At 43.5% G+C, this 17453-nt stretch overlaps 1 protein-coding gene across 3 annotated transcripts in view; it reads left to right on the top strand.

Moving 5' to 3' along the window:
* The window catches only part of ctif (CBP80/20-dependent translation initiation factor), a 107672-nt gene that overhangs the window by 12404 nt on the left and 77815 nt on the right, over window positions 1–17453 (top strand). For all 3 annotated transcript variants that reach the window (XM_029252667.1, XM_029252666.1, XM_029252669.1), the window contains exons 2-3: window positions 5740–5967; window positions 8612–8683. In XM_029252667.1, the coding sequence (XP_029108500.1) occupies window positions 5788–5967; window positions 8612–8683 (252 nt within the window). In that variant the 5' untranslated portion in view covers window positions 5740–5787. The remainder of the gene's footprint in view (window positions 1–5739; window positions 5968–8611; window positions 8684–17453) is intronic.

The raw sequence follows: 17453 nt of genomic DNA, 5'->3' as shown, positions 1-17453 counted from the left end.
CTGATGTACCTGCAGTTTGGTCACTGGATGTGTTTGTTGTTGTAATTTAGTAACTTCAACATTCGGTTCTTTATTCCTGTTTCCGTTATTTTGTCCGCTCCCTGCATATGCAGTTTATGCTTTGTATCGTGAGATGGTTTTGATATTTAGTTCTTCAGAGAACTGAGTTGTTCAGCAGGTGAACATGGAACGCTTGGCGTTTATTTCGGTCTGCCCGCTGGCGTAGGCACCGCTCTTCCTGCTGCTGCTTTCCGATTTCAGCACAGATTTCCTGTCGCCATCGGTGGGTCCCAGACCATAAAGAGATCATAAAGAGACAAATTTCACCTTCGAAGGAAAACTGAGGGAGGACCCTTTATGTCGGCATAATAACCCTAGCGATATTTCAGTTTAAACGTACTGTAATGTGAGTCACCGTGGAATCCCACTAACGTGGTAACTCTCCTGAGAACCGTGCACTAGCGCACACCTTACGGGAGAATGTGCTGTATGGAGAGCACATGAAATTATTCAGATTGATGCGGTGCGTGTATTTGTATGTACAGACACACTTTATGAACTGCTGGTCCTCGTCGGGGTCGGTTTAGGCCATTCGGAGCATATCTCAGGAACGTCGGGCTAGGAGCATTCTCACTTGGACAGGACACCAGTCCATCGCAGGGTAGCTACACACACGCTATTTGGTATTGCTGAGTCACCTGGGATTACCCAGATGTGGGAGGAAACGCATGCAAACGTTGGGGGGGGGGAACGTACAAACTGCTCACAGATTGATTCAAACCTCTACCTCTAGATGATGCTTCTCCAAAGCAACTTAGTGTTGAGCTACTTACAGTTATTTACCTATTTATACAGTTGGCTCATTTTTCTTTTTTTTTTTAACTGGAGCAATTTAGAGCAAGTACCCCCTCTCAGGGATATTGATGTTTGAGGCAAGACTCGAACCTGCAACCTTGAGGTCCAAAGGCAGCATTTCCAACCGCTACCAACCGTCCCCGTCTGTACGTTTGAGAATTTTCTGGTCTACACCTTATTGCTGTTGTCAACGCTAGATGAGCATTTGGGTGTGTGTGTGCACCTCTTATTAAACAATTATGACGAGTTCATTATCTGACAAGGGCTGTACTCGCCTAAGGAAAGGGGAAGGAGCTCCAGGCTCTGTAGAGCATTATTAGCGAAGGAGCTAACCTCACCTCGTGTTCCCGTCTCAAATGAGGTACTAATTGAAAAATGACTCAAGAATGTGCAGAGAGCTTCTGGAGGACCTTCTCAGGCCCAAGGCAAGATGCAGCTCTAGAGGGCTATAAATGACAAAAAAAACAGCTCATACTTGGTCTTAGCCGAGTTATGAAATAAATGCCTAATTTCATGAAACGGCTCCCGCCCTTTCCTCTTCTGTCTCTCAGGTGGACACTTAACTAAAAGGATGAGGTATCTTGGGGGATGTGTTGCTTGAAAGAACAGTCCAGTCCACTTTACTGTTGTCTGTGTTGAGCAGAACACTTCAATTTTAGAAATATGGAATGGAAAAGAAAACCTGCCACAGTCTGAAAAGTGTTGGATTTGATTGACGTGGCCCAGTTACATAAGAGGGATTGATTAATGCCAGATGCACAGGCATATAAATATCTTATTTTGTCTTTATTATTTTCATGACTAACCACCTAAAGTTACTTGGCTTTTTATTAGGACATTAATGGAATGAATTTACATGCTGTTTAAAGTGCTAGTCTAATATAGTATGCTGCTCAAGAAAAGAGCATGTGATTTATTCTCCCTGAATATTTTTTTTTTCTTTTTTTTTTCTCCCCCTTGTCATATACCCTAAAAGTGAGTGTAGCTTTATTGTGAGTATGTTTTACGCACAATTGGTCTCTGACTTTCCAGTACTTTTCTCTTTTGGGTAATTTGACTTGACAGCCTTTCAGCGCAAGTCAACTGGCGGAAAGTCAACGGAGGAGGACAGGCAGCAATGAATTGTCAGGCAGTCATTGATGAAGGATAGGTATTGTTTTTCCTCTGCTCCACACCCATCCTGGAAGCCAAGGGCAAAGACAAATGTCAGTTGTAGGGATTTGAGGGAATATGTTCTCCAGGTAATTTAAGTTTGGTGTGTGAGTGTCGAAGAGAGAGTGTGTTACACTGATATATGTATGAGTGACCCAGTGCAAGTAGTGTATCTAGCAGTGTAAGTCACTATGGTGAATAAGGTGTGTGGGCTGATAACACTACATAGAGTTCATTGGAAGTTGCTTTGGAGAAAAGCATCTGCTAAGTGAATAAATGTAAATTGTGCCATTCATTCACTGTTACATTGACTACCTTGCATATTAGTAGGAACAGCTGGTAGCGTAGTGGTTAGAGCTACTGCCTTTGGACCCAAAGGTCACAGGTTTGATTCCCAGCTCTGCCTGTAGTTCCCTTGAGCAATGTACTTAACCCTTTGGGGGGGGGGGGGGAGAGTACCTTCACATTGTAAGTTGCTTTGAAGAAAAGCATCAGCTCAACAAATAAATGTAAATATCAAATTGCCACCCCGAGGGCTGTTAAATATGCAAAGTTAAATTATTGTTATATTGCCTTGTCGGCTGGTTCTTCTAGTTGGGGAAAAAATGAACTGTCTTCCTGAACAAGGGGATTGTACCAGAGCTGGAGTAAAGTGACCTGCTGTGTGACCAGGACTGTGGTGTTTCTAGCAGATCGCTGAGCAGCATCCCTGTGCTGTTGTGTAAGGGTAGTTGCACCGTGTGTTTTAATACACAAGAGTCATGTACCCTTCAGTAGTACTTCTAGGGAACATTTTGTGAACCTGTTTTTTGTGTGTGGGTTGTGGAGGCCTTGGCCGGGTCCTGCTCTCCGGTGGGTCTGGGGTTCGAGTCCCGCTTGGGGTGCCTTGGGATGGACTGGCGTCCCATCCTGGGTGTGTCCCCTCCGGCCTTACGCCCTGTGTTGCCGGGTTAGGCTCCAGCCCCACCACGACCCCGCTCGGGATTAGCAGCTTCAGACTGTGCGTGTGTGTGTGTGTGTGTGTTTTGTGTACTTAAGTGTCGATCTGACTGTTAACTAAGAAAGGTGGCAACAATATTTAGGTTTTTTAAACAGTCCAGATTTGTTTCCAAGGGAATCGTGGTAAGTGTTTAGTTGATAAAATCCAAAATGCTTTATATTACAAATTCAATCTGAAGCCCTAACTAGATTTCCTAGTGTAATCGGTTTAATTTATTTAAGAGCTATATTGAAATGGGAACAGGTTTGGTTTAGGTTAAAATTTATACAGCAGTGTTTTCTTTAGGAAGATGCTGATATTGGCAGGATAAACAATGTTTAAATGGGTTTAGAATTAGAAACGTATACTTCTGAAAATAACATGGCATTTAGTTGCGAGCTGTCTGGTATCTAGGAACTTGAAGTAGTTAGGAGTGAAGACGCCGAAAATTCTCTAGAACGCCCATAGTGTGGTGTATTAAAAAGGCAGATGTGGTGGATGAGGTTGTCGTCAAGCCACGGAGCTGTCGGCCGCAAGGGCACCCGAAGCCTGCGTCTAAATTAGCAAGATTCTTGCTACAACTGCAAATCCTCTTTGGGTGGCCAGTGCTCAGGCAGTGATTTAAAAGGGATTACCACTGCTGAGCCTGACCTGTCAGCTGCCCGTCATGTGATCGGAGTCACAGAGGACGTACCTAACCGAGGGACGCCAGCGTGTGCAGGCCGACCGGTGAGCAGGTCGCGCTAGCTGGCTACCAACAACATCTGCCATCGGTGCGATTCCGGAGAAGTTTCACCGTGCATACAGTATGTGAGGCTGCGAATGGGTGTGATGCTTCTCGTCGCTTTGACTCCATTCTGCCCCTCCTGGGGGAATGATGCAAAGCACATTATGCTGCATTTATTTACATATTACTTAAGTATTATTGGGACGAGTGGTTTCAGATGATGTGTGTGTGTGTGTGTGTGTGTGTGTGTGTGTGTGTGAGATATTTATTGGAGAAATTCTGAAGCACTTTGATTGGTACCCTTTTATTGATAGGGCAATAAAAGCCTGCACCGGCAGACTGAGGAGCAGCTTCTTTCCCAGAGCTGTGGCCTCCATCACACCCTCCTTGCCCAACCAGAGGAAGCTGGTCACAAAGCCAGCCAGCTGCTGCCTCCATCCCCTCCCCAAAGGCTGCTAAGGACCGTGGACTGTAAAGCCTCCCAGTGAAATTCTTATTTATTCCGTTCCAATTCATATTTATTTACTTACTTATTTGGTTGTTTGTATCAGGTGTTCTTTCTGCTGCTGTTCTTCTGAGGGTTGCCATATGGAATTTCATTGTATTATATACAGTGACAAAGTATCTTATCTTATTGTGGGCTCTAAGTGCTGTGCGACTGGATTTTTTTTTTTTTTTTTGAACAGTGTTTTTAACCACACGTGTAAAGGCTGTCTTATTAAAGGCAGGAAATTTAAATTTTTTTTTTTTTTTTAAATTTAATAGCATCATGAGTTCAGGAAAAACATGCATAGAAATGAAGTTATGTTTGTTGTGCCTTTTATCAAAATATGCTTTGATTATGCTAAAAAAGACGCGTACAGTTTTTTAAAACCCACCCCTCAATATTCCAGCTAACTTTGGGGGGAGAAAAAAGGTTTTGTCCTTTGTGGGAAGGAATGGTTTAGAATAATATTTTTAATCTGTCATATGTTTTCATTTGTAATTGCATCAGTTTTAATACAGAAATAATTGAGGTCAAAGTTCAAAAGCTCTATGTGTATTAGAGGATGATGACGGCGAAACGGACCGGTCGCACATTGCCTGCTTCTGAATGCGACACGTTTCCCAGACGCTCATGCAATACTGTGAAAGATACCTGCGGCTAACGTCAATGACGGAAGCGGCGCTCGGAACAGGGCGGGTTTCGCATCTCTGTGCACCACTGCAATGTTAAGGGTGTGTTCAGTGGAGCAAGTGATGTTGAATGGCGGTGGAGCTACAGCCCATGTCTACGGCACTTTGCCTAATTAATGTGGAAGTGAGCACCCGATAATATTCCCGTGTGTTCGGGCACATTAAACTGCGAGTATCATTTTGCGCTCCCTTTCTAAGATGGTTTGGTTGCAGCGGTAATTTAACTTTTTTTTTTTGGAGTGCTTTGACTGTACTTAGTACATTTTGCCAACAGTTTTGAAGTATTATTGTTGAATGTAAATGCAGGTTAGTAGTTAAACATCATCTATTAGACATATGACAGAAGTGTTCATGCTAACTGTGAAACTGTGTACAAATTAAAGTGTAGAAAGTTAGGAAAATTTATCACATTTACTTTACAAATATTAGCAACGGGGGGGCCGCAGTGGGTTGGACCGGGTCCTGCTCTCCAGTGGGTCTGGGGTTCAAGTCCCGCTTGGGGTGCCTTGCGACGGACTGGCATTCTGTCCCCCTCCAGCCTTGCGCCCTGAGTTGCCAGGTTAGGCTCCAGCTCCCCGCGACCCCGTATTGGACAAGCGGTTCGGATAATGATATTAGCAACAGAACTGGGCACACGATACAGAGACATTATAAGTACAGGAGGAATATGCAAATACACACCAGTACATAATACAGCTCTGTTTGACAGGTTTGATTCACATTTTTGGATGTGTCTTTGAGAATTTACAGACGTACTCCATTTATGGAGCGATGGAATAACAAATGACTTCTTATTATGATTGGTGTACAATGAAGTGACGTGAGCCGATTCTGTCTCTCGACGGTACAGGTCACACCCCCACCCTGCCTCGCCCGGCCCAGCTAGCACCAGGTTGCTATGGAGAACTCGTCAGTGGCATCCGCATCCTCGGAGGCGGGCAGCACGCGCTCCCAGGAGATCGAAGAGCTGGAGCGCTTCATCGACAGCTATGTGCTGGAGTACCAGGTGCAGGGCTTGCTGAGCGACAAGGTCGAGGGGGACGCCGATGGAGAAAAGGCCCAGTCGCACGTGTCGCAGGTCAGTCGGCTGCGGAAGGCAACACGATTCCCGGACGCCGATGTAGTATTGTGTGGCGCGCACATGCTGTACGTGCTATAGAACCCAACATGTTCAGCAAGGTCACGAAGTGTTGGAAACACTGTAGTAAACCTAATTAGGAGTAGCACTCTGTTGGGCAATAGTAATGTCTCTAAGGTATGCTTAGTCTGTGTTTGCATGCATAGCTGTTAGTGACTATTTGCGGCTCATGATCTCATCCACAAATTGAAAATTATTGTACCGGGAATTTTTTTTGTTATGGAATTATTATTTGCTCTAATTTTATACAGAGCATTAAAAGCATGGAAGTGCTTTTGAAAGTGCCTTCCCGGATATTAGGATAGCCTGCACAATTGGTCTGTTTGCATGTTTAAAGAGACACTTTAAATAAAGGTAGAGGAAGCTGAGATGTTTAGTGAATGAGGGAAAAACTATTTTTCAAAAACTCATAGTATCTGTCTCATTGAGAATAATTTTCAGGATGGCACTGTTGTGGTGCACCGTGCCGTCGGTTTGGATGGGGTGAAGAAGGATGCAGAGGCAGTTTTTATCTCAAACGGTTTATTTCAACACCAGCACTAGGGAAATAATGCTCTTGGTCTGAGGACCCTGTTTACTCCAGGCTCTTTCTCTCAACATACTCCCAAACACAGTTACCCCATCATTTCCCCCAGAAGTGCCTCCAGTGGTTGCACACCCACATTTCACATTTTTCCCACAATGCAACTATTTATATTTAACAAGTTTTCCTGCCTAAACACAGTAACACAGGTTGTTACACTATCTTTTTTTTTTTTTTTTTTTTAAAACAGAAGTAGATAGAGCAGATTCAAACCCAGTTTTTTGCAATAAAACAAAAAGGTTTTGAGACCAGTCGGCTTCCAAAAGCATATTTTCTCTCCTGGTCGTGTGTTTTTCCCATTGTGCATTTGTACCAGTAAGGAACAGCCACTCTTACGTCAGCAGTTACTCTGCTTTTTTGATTGCCGAAATGCTTTCAACTTCACTAGATTTTTAAAAATATTTAATAAGACTCACCTCTTGGTTGTTTTTTAGAATTAATTTTAAATGGAGGGAATTTTTTGTTTTCCTGGATTGTCTCGGGTTCATCAGATTCAGTTTTTTGTCAAACAGTTCAGTGTATACCAAAAATACATAAATACATCATATAACTGTAAATTGTACTTTGTCATTAATGAAAATCTCTGAATGATGATGGTGGAAAAATGATGTCTAGGACAATAAAATATAGTTTAGTTTCATGTTATGATTTTAAAAAAAAACAAAGGCAGTGATTTGGGGGATCAGTTTGTTCTGCAGCAATTTCAGAAGGCCTCTCAAGCTCAATGACTTAAACTTTTTTTAATTCAAATATAGTGGGAATACATTTATACTGTATTGTTCTTTTTAGATGTTTAGCAATGTTTCCCATATAAGCCAATTTTTGCAAAGTTAAAGCCTTAGAGTCTGATTTTTAAAGTAAGGGGGCTTCCTATACACCATCTGTGTGGCCACTCCATTTTTCCATTTGGCCGAAAAAATTGATTAGCCGAAATACCGGAGTTGCTTAAGATAAAAGCATCAGCTAATAATTAATTGGCTGCTAATTGGGTTTTAACTGGTCACATCTGACCAGAATCAGTTGTGCAATGACAGTTGTAGTGATGAAGAGGAAAGCTACTACACTACATTCGGACACTTGTGGATTGATAAGAAGGACGAAAGGCTCTCAGAAGAACAGAAGGAATACCACTGCCTGTTCTGTGCTTCTTACAAGACTACAGCAGGATGGGAAAAACAAAGGCATCAATCAGATCACTGCTGTCCTTCGAATTCACTTTCGCCCAGTTCACTCTCCCAATTCATTATCTGAGGCTCTGCACTTACTACAGCCCTTTTACCTTGGTGAAATATCCAGCTATCTTTGGCAAGGTGTGTTAGTCTTGTGGCATAACACAAAATCCACAGGAAATTCAGGTTCCTTTATTTTTGCACAAATTGACTCTTGATGTGTGATCCTTCATCGCTTCGTATGTGAACAGCCAGCATTGAGAGAGAATTCTGAATTAAAGACACACACACACCATCTGAAACCGCTCGTCCCATGCGGGGTCGCGGGGAGCCTGAGCCTAACCTGGCAACACAGGGTGTAAGGCTGGAGGGGGAGGGGACACACCCAGGACAGCACGCCAGGCCATCGCAAGGCACCTAAGCGGGACTTGAACCCCAGACCCATCGGAGAGCAGGACCCGGTCAAGCCCACTGCGCCACCTCTGCCCCCCTGAACTAAAGACTACAATGCTAATAGTGATGTAGTTGTCTGCCTAGATTACCACAGTCCAACCTGACACTTTTTTGTTGTTCATCCAGTTATGTTAACTTTTCTATAATTAAATGATTATACTTTCAGATGTTTAAATCTGACGGAATGAAAGTGTTTGGTATAGGGTTAAATAATGCAGCCTTTTGCCTCTGTGTATTGTTGTATGGAGACATACGATATGCAAAGGCCGGGTTCCCTTGCTCTTGCTGGAGGTAGAGCTGTTAGGTGCGTTTTAAGGAGACTGAGCTTGGCTCATCTGTCACTGTCATCTCACCCCCCAACCCACCCTGTCTCACACAGTGGACCGAAGACTGCAGCGACAAGGTGGACGGAAGCTGGTCATCCTCACGGGGGAGGGGCTCCACCAAACCAGTAAGTCCCTGCTGCCGGATCTGGCCGCACCCCCGGAAGACACAAATCCACAGAGCCGTTTGCTTTTCCCTGGACCGCATGCATGCGTAGACATGTTTCATAACCCACCTACCAAGACATTGTAGCACATAGGAGCTGGTCTCGGGAATGCGTGGATTGCACTTGTTGGGCAAATCAGGGAGAGCGATATGCAAAGTCCTGGTCTCCTGACATTTTGAAACTATCCAATCGATGCCTTTGTTGTGCTGTGCTCTGCTGTGCTTGGCAGTGTTCAGTGCCTTTAAACTGCTTAATATATAAAATACATTTAACCCGTATAATGTCAGTATATAGAAGAGATGTTTTATATGTCGTCATCAGTACCTTATATGTGGTATTTGATGCATCTTAGCAACATGCAGCTGATTGAGTTCAAAGAACAAAATAACATTTTAAAATGCTTTATAGAGCAATTAATGTACATCAGATATGCTGTTTACATTATCTTTATCTCCTAATTTTAATTCAGAGAGGTGATGGATTTCACATATTAGTTCTGCATCCACCCTTGGTGCAGTTACCCTACTTCTCCATTTCCTCATTTTGTCATCTAACTGGTTGCTAGGATACCGTGCTCCCGTGCTGATGTAATGAGTCTGGAATGAGTGATCCTGGCCGGGGCAGACGGAGCCTTTATCCTGCTCTCCTTTTTTAGGGGCAGTAAATCATCTCAGTGCTTTAGGTTGTTCAGGTCTCAGCAGTCTACTCTTTTCCTCATGCACTTTAGTAACAGCTGGGTAAGTGTGTGTACAGTGATTGGTGTCTCCCAGAGCTCCACCTGCTTCTTTGTGACGGCAGCCACTGGGGACGGTGGGGGGTGGGGGGGGGGGGTGAGATAGAGAGACTGCAGTAACTTGACTGTACACGGGGAGTATTCCAGCTGAGTTCCATGAATTCCTCCTGCACACCACCTGCATTCACGTGCTGCCAGGGTGTCTGATTGATTGTGTTCCGGATTACGCACGCAGCATATGTGAGGAATGCTTTGCTGTACTCAGTAAAAGGTTTGCTTTGGGGCTCTGGAGCCACATCCTTAATCTGAATTACTCTGATAAAAGCGCAGACCTAAATTAAGTGATATATGTGTTCTATGGTACATTCTAGGAACATTAGAATAAGCGTGCTAATGAAGCAGCAGCAGCAGTAGTAGTAAGTGTTGGTGGTGATAATGACTCAGATTCAGAAAAAGGTACTAAAGCATCATAACTGGGTGTGTCAGATGTGAACATAAGTACTGGAAGTTGCTCTAGGTTAGGGGTGTCAAACGTATAACCTGCAGATGCTGGTACAGCTGGAAGTGCAGCAAAGGTCTGAGGTTCGAATCCCACCTTCAGCTGTAGTACCCTTGAGGAAGGTACTTGGTGTAAATTGCTCCAGTGAAATTACCCAGCAATATAAGTGGGTAAAAAACTAAATATCTTAACAATGTAAGTTGCTTTTGAGAAAAGTATCAGCTAAATGAATAAATGTAAATCTCATCTCAGTGATGATTGGGTGGGGATTTGGGTCTCACTTAATTCTGTAATTGTGGGCTGTGTGAACTAGCACTAATAACACAGCCATGACTAAAACAATTCAATTGATAAACCTGCCTATGCTAACTTGTATAGTAAGTAAATCAATCTGTTGTGCAGCCATTGCGTGAGATGTCCAACGCCATCGTGTCCACGGAATCGGTGTTGTAAGATCCCGCCTTGACCACACCATAGGTGGCGTTGTTACCAGTGAAGGTGCTGGCCTCTTCGAGACGGACTTTCACTTTATTGTAGCTCGGCATGTCTTGGCAACAAAAATCGACGACATGCGCGGGCGAGCTGGCCAAAGCTCCGTAACGCACGGAGCTGTGCAGGGGTGATGGCGACCCCAGTTCCCTCTGGTTACTACGCTGACACTCATTCATCTTGTCCAGTTTTGCTGCTAAGACATACCGAGGCTCAATAAAACACTCGTTTCATGAGCCCTTAGTTAGTAACACCGCTGCCAAGAGCGTGGTTGAAGAAGGTTGTTAAATTGTCGATCTCAAGTGTGATCCTCATACAGACGTGGTTCTGAATACTTGCCGCTACTCAGTTCTTTGCTCCCAACTTCAGCACTTTAGTTCAAGCTAAGTGGAGTCAGACTTGAAGAAACAAGTAGTAACATAAATAATGGATAAAGAGGACAGCTGGTAGCGTAGTGGTTAGAGCTACTGCCTTTGGACCCAAAGGTTGCAGGTTTGATCCTCACTGCTGGCTATAGCACCCTTGAGCAAAGTACTTACCCTAAATTGCTCTGGTAAAATAACCCAGCTGTACAAATGGGTACATAACTGAAGGTAGACTAGCATTGTAAGTTGCTTTGGAAAAAAGCGTTAGCTAAATGAATAAATGTAGAGGTGTCATGGTACAATACACACACACCATCTGAACTGCTTGTCCCATATGGGGTCGTGGGGAGCTGGAGCCTAACCTGGCAACACAGGGTGTAAGGCTGAAGGGGGAGGGGACACACCCAGGATGGAACACCAGTCTGTTGCAAGGCACCCCAAGCAGGACTTGAACCCCAAACCCACCAGAGAGCAGGACTCGGTCCAACCTGCTGTGCCACTGTGCCCCCCATCATGGTACAAGAGTGATGCTTATTTTTTTTCTTAATTCGTATTTCCTCGTTTCAGAATTGCTTAGCTTTCGCTAATGCAGGGATGTCAATTACGGTGCTTAACAAAAGGAACGGTATAGAGCATTGTAGGAGTATGGGTGAGTATAGTATAGTATAGCCTTAGTTACTGAAGAGTATTAACAGTGGCTGTGAGTAGTGCGTACTGGTCACTCTGCTATTCACTGCCTCTTCTTGTACAAATGTGATGTATAAAGCAGCCCAGAGGAGATGCCATGAAACCTATTTGACGTGCTGTAGGAAACGAGTTTGACACCCCTGCCCTAGGTGCTAAATAATCTGGCTCACGTTGTCGCTTCGTTCAGATGCTCCTTTGTGTCGATGCCCTCTTGGTCTTGGTGGAAGTGAAGACACTTTTCCAATCGAACCCCGTTCTCTGTTCAACAAGGTGCTATGGCACTAGCAAAGTTGTTCATAAATGGTAACTGCAAACTGCTGTTCTAGAACATATACGTGTACTTGTATATTTAATTTTAAATTATTAAGAATTATTTGTAAATATTTTTAAATGTTAATTGAAAATGTCTCAACTATTTTTAATCTAAATTTTTGCAGAAAATATTGATTAATGGTGACTCAGCTGGCAGTGTTAGTGCTTTAAAAGTTTAGGGTCTTGATTTTTGCAATACTGGAATTCTATGGGAGTTGGTCCCATAATTCCACTGCATGCCAAGTTTTGCAGGATTCGAGATATAACTCTACCATCAATCACATTATAAGAAAATGTGCTAATAGCTTAAGGGCTCTGTAAATATATATTTTTCATGCTAACCCGCTTACAAAAATAACAGTGCAGAAATGAACGTACACTTCTATCAGCCCATTTACTCATGAATGTGAGAACATTGACCATCTTGTATTCCTGCCCTGCCCACCCCACCCCACCCCACCAATTGCTGATATTGTACTGGGGCTCCTGGGGTGCAGCAATGCTGTACCTCTGGGCTGACTGGCCAGTTTAGGGATACTTGGTTTCGATTGCCTTGAGTGAATATTTCAGACTGCTTTTTCTGCATTGTTTATCCCTTTTTATAACTGATAGTTTAATAATTTGTGCACATTTGCATCAGATTTCAAGTTTTAATCAAATGTGACAGGGCAGTTCTTGGACCGCGGTGCAGTGGTCTGAGCTGCTGCCTTTGGACCGAAAGGCCATGGGTTTGAATCCCACTTCCAGCTGTAGTACCTTTGAGCTTGGTACTTATCCTAAATTGCCCAGCTGTGTAAATGGGTAAATAATTGTAAGCAGCTTAACGTCGTAAGTCGCTTTGGAGAAAGGCATCAATTAAGTGAATAAATATATGTAGAAAGGAAGTTATTTCACCTGCCATCCTGTACGAAAGGCAAAGCTCGGAGGTTCTCGGTTCTGGGTCCGTTGTGGCGGAATGACCTTCCCCCGTCACTCAGAACTGCGGAAACTCCGTCTCTTTTCAAGAAGGGTCTGAAAACCCACCTTTCCCAGATCCACTTCGCCCAAGATCTCTTCAGATCATCTACGGTGTAACTGTTCACGCATCGTAACTCCAGAAGCATCCCCAGATACAACCTTTATTCAGCCACTACTCTGGCATTGTACTTGCTTATTTGTGTATCTTATAATATTTAAAAGATGGGGAAAAAAAATTGGTGTGGGTATCGGGATCTGTCTGTGTCTTACGCACCTACTTGAACGATGAACCTCGGTGCAACGAGTGGTAGGGAACAAACTAGGTTTGCTTGAGTCGCATGTCTGCAGCTGTATCTCCTCTTAATGTAATGCATAAATTGTACTTTTGCCGAGATGTACGTCGCTTTGGACAAAAGCGTCTGCTAAACGAATAAATGTACGATGGTTTACTCTTACTGTGGGTTTTTATTTCTTTAGGAAGTTTTTTTTTTTTTTTTTTTTTTTTTTCTTTTTTGTTCAGTTTTTGGTTTTCCCCCATCCATCCATCTTCCACCCCGCTTGTCCTAATAGGGTCGCGGTGGCAGCAGGGAGAGCAGAGAGGCCCAGCTGCCCCTGTCCCCCGCAACTTCTTCCAGCTCAGCCTGGGGGATCCCCAGCCGTTCCCAGGCCAACTGTGAGAGAGAGAGAGAGTCCCTCCAGCGGGTCCTGGGCCGACCTCGGGGCCTCGTCCCATTTGGCCGTGCCCTGTATACCTCCAAAGGGAGGCGCCCAGGGGGCATCCTTATCAGATGCCCAAACCACCTCAACTGGCTCCTCTCAATGTGAAGGAGTAGCGGCTCTGCTCCGAGTTCCTCCCGGATGTCCGAACTCCTCACCCTGTCACGGAGAGCGAGTCCCAACACCCTGCGGAGAAAACTCATTTCAGCCGCCTGCATCCGCGATCTTATTCTATCGGATACAAAGTCATTAAGTGTTGTGGTCAATAGTACATCAATCATATTTCAACCCTCCCAGATCAGAAAGACAGAATAAGTGAAAAAACAGCATGAAATGTAAATGGTTTTAAACTAGTTTAAATTACGCCAAATGCCTTACACATTAACATGGTCAAACCTGAAAAATGGCACAAATACCAGAAATAATACATGTAAATTTATTCTGCAGAACGGCATTATTAATACTATGCATAAAATGAATGTCAAAACTGCTATTTGACGCATAATTGTCATGTGAAACGTCCTTCTGCGTGCCATTAATAAACTGCTCGCTGGCTCTAGAATGTCTGCAGAAAGGTCTCGTACACGAAGGGTAGCATTAAAGCGAGAGAAACAACTGAACTCGACACCAGCCCTCGTGCACCGTTTCACATCTCGATGGATTCATTGAATAATTTGTGGAAAAGTCGTCCACTTGCAGTCCAGAAACTGCGGTTGTCCCTTTTTTGATTGACTGCATTTATGCCTTGTTCAGCTCCTATGGGACAGAAGTGATTTCTTTTATTACATCTAAACTCTCTTTATTTATGCGGTTCTTTTTGTGTCTTTCAGGAGAAGTCGATTTATTTTTATTATTGGGACTACATACGGAAATGGTGCTTTATTCATGACGGCTATTCCACGGAAACCGCCTCTTTGGTAGGAATGTTATGTTTGGTGGTGAGTTTCAGATACAAAGTCCAGCCCATTATTTGGACAGTGATACAATTTCTCTTGTTTTGGCTCTGTACTCCATCACATTGGCTGTGAAATGGCACAGCAAGTCAAGTCAAAGTGAAGCAAAATGCTTTCTGGCATTAAGGATTGTGGTTCAGTGAAGACTCATCATTCTGTGTGTGTGTGTGTGTGTGTGTGTGTGTGTGTGTGTGTGTGTGTGTGTGGCAGTAAAACTGAACATATTAAAAGATCACTTTATTTTTTTTTTTTTTTAATCACGTGAAACCAAGTTTTATTTAGAGGTGGCATTGTCTCAGTATGTTTATTCATTCCCAACACTGAAGCAAAACTGGATAAATTAGTTCTGAACTTTTATTTAGATTTAGTTATGAAAGCATAAAATAATTGTATGATGCGCTGAAGTAACAACTCAAAGTAATGATCACTTAATTTTTTTTTAAACAGAAGATGCGTTAATTATTTTCAAGTAATACAAATATAGTAACCCAATTACTGATTCCTTTGTAAATATGTTCAGTGTAACTGTGAAATAAATTCAGTTAATGGCATGATGGAAAAACCAGCACATGCAGTGATGAGCTTCTTAAAAAGATCCTCGTGTTATATTATAAACCTTCGAGTTACGTGTTTTCAAAGATGCAAACATTCTCCTTCATATATTTGGATTTTCCTCACTTACGTATTTTTAAAAACTGGGTTTGTTGCTGAGTGCAAGTGACCCGTTTACCCTTCCAGTCTAGATTAATATTTGCATGTCCAGATGTCACTTGGCAGTAAAACACATTCAGACGATAAAGGAGGACTCGGTTCAGCTCACTTTCACTCTGTGTTTAGTTTGTTTAGAAGCACGTCTTTATTTTCAGTCATTTTAAATTATTTTTCATTTTACTGAGTTCAGGTCCTGCTCTCCGGTGGGTCTGGGGCTCAAGTCCCACTTGCGGTGCCTTGCGTTGCGACGGACCGGCTTCCCGTCCTGGATGTGTCCCCCTCCCCCTCCGGCCTTACGCCCTGTGTTGCCGGGTTAGGCTCCGGTTTGCTGTGACCCCGCTTGGGACCAGCGGTTTCAGACAATGTGTGCGTGTGTTCACTGAGCTCAAGGTTAATAATGTTAAATACTGTTTTTGTATTCTAGCTACATCAAAAAAAATTTTTACAGAATAGATCAAATAGAGGGATGCTTTTATAAATTGTATAGATCAGTGGTCTCCAACATGGTGCCCGCGGGTACCTGATAGCCTGCATCATGTAGCATGTGAGTCGCCCGCCAAGCAAGTCCTATAATACTAGGCTCAGTTTTAATGATTGATTTTAGTTTTTTTTATTATACGTTCAGAAAAATGAAAAAGTGTTGTGTTAACGTTTCATATAACATTAAAACATCAAATAAAATCATTATTTAAAAATTTAAATATTTAGAAGCTTACGCATGTTATTGTTAACGTACGTAGTGTACTGTAACAGCGCTGAGGGGAGTAAATGTGTAAATAGTTGGCATTAGTGTTTATGTGTGTGTACATAGTTGTGTGTGGTTTCTGATTGGTTGTCGTCCTATTTATGTTCAGTGTTCGAGAGTGGGATTCTGGGGAGTCCCGGGGGGAACCCCTTAACCATAGGGTGCAGCAGGGGGGCTGGGAGTGACCCAGGAGGATTCTGAGGTGTTCTGTGTCTTGTAGTGTCCAAAGCATCTTTGTTAAGACGACTGCTGGAGATATGTATGCTTCTAATAAAGAGCACGTTTCTTTTACCCTGTCTGTCGAGCTGGTTTCTAGTAGCTCCGTGGGGGGACGCTACAATATCAAACAAGTAGCCCTCTCGACTATTTTATCCCTTCAGGGAGCCCTCGCTCACAAAAAGGTTGGAGACCCCTGGTATAAATAAAGTTGAAAATGGTTGGATGCTGAGGAACATCAGACATGCTTAGGACCGGTCAACTGTCCAGAATAAATGGAGTGGTGTCTCTATTAATGTGTATTGATCAATCGTTTGTGATTTTAAGGTAAATGTGACTCCGAACAGACTTCTGGTTCCAGCTCTGGGTGTGTGATGTGAAATTATGACGTGTTCACTTACGAAGTTCAGACTTCCAGTCGGTAAGCGCTGCGAGTATAACCCAAAGAGATTAGTCTCCTTCGAAAACGGGTTGGTCGGTGTTGGGCCGTCACTGCGATTGTTACCCGATGCGGTAGCAGGCGTGTGCTTGCTTATCCGTGTTTCACCCTATGTACCGTGTCACACTCACTGTGTGATAATCCTGTGGCGAGTGGGGTGTGACACAAAATATCTGGTTAGGTGACTGCCGTCCATTCGTGATGCAGCTAATGAAAACCTGAAATAACGGGAAAAAAATGAAAATAGTCTCCTTATTGCCTTTTGTAATTTTCATTTCAGGCTGTCGTACGTGAATATAGACGTGTAACTCTGCAGGCTTTCTACGTAGTAATAGTTTTATATTTTGAGTCCCTAGTTGCTTGATTAGTGATTTTTACTCATTTGTCAAATTATGAGGGGATGTGAATGTAAATGTGAAAATGGCGTAAGACAGAAGTGTTTCTGCCAGCAGCCAGATTTGTTAATGTGTGTAGTGGTTTGTTCATGGGGACAGCTTGCTTCTGCTTAGCCTGTTATTTCTGTTGTGTGTCTTCATCCTGAAACCCAGCACAACTCCATCGCCCTCTTGATGCACATGTTTCCCTGGGAGGAGGAGGACTCTGACGTTTGACAGGACGCGGTTTGCCAGATTGGTGTCTTTGAAACCCTGCAGGGTCGCGGACTTGCTGAGAGGGACGGGGGGCATACCCCAACTATATTTAAGAAAGACGGATATATGACATGCCCCCCACAGTTTTGTGTCTCCGCTTAATATTATTGTGAATGTTTTTCAGTCCTCCCAGCATGTGACAAAGTGTTACACCCCAGCGTTCGGAAACAAAACGGCTGAATGCGCCTCTAGTTGTACAGGCGCGACAGGTTTTGCGTCATCCTCCTCTCTGTCGACCACGCACGCGCCGAGTTCACG

This window comes from Scleropages formosus, chromosome 6 (genome assembly GCF_900964775.1).
Source record: "Scleropages formosus chromosome 6, fSclFor1.1, whole genome shotgun sequence".
Taxonomy (NCBI): domain Eukaryota; kingdom Metazoa; phylum Chordata; class Actinopteri; order Osteoglossiformes; family Osteoglossidae; genus Scleropages; species Scleropages formosus.
The sequence above is the reverse complement of the archived record's forward strand: the minus strand, read 5'-3'. Positions and strand labels throughout refer to the sequence as shown.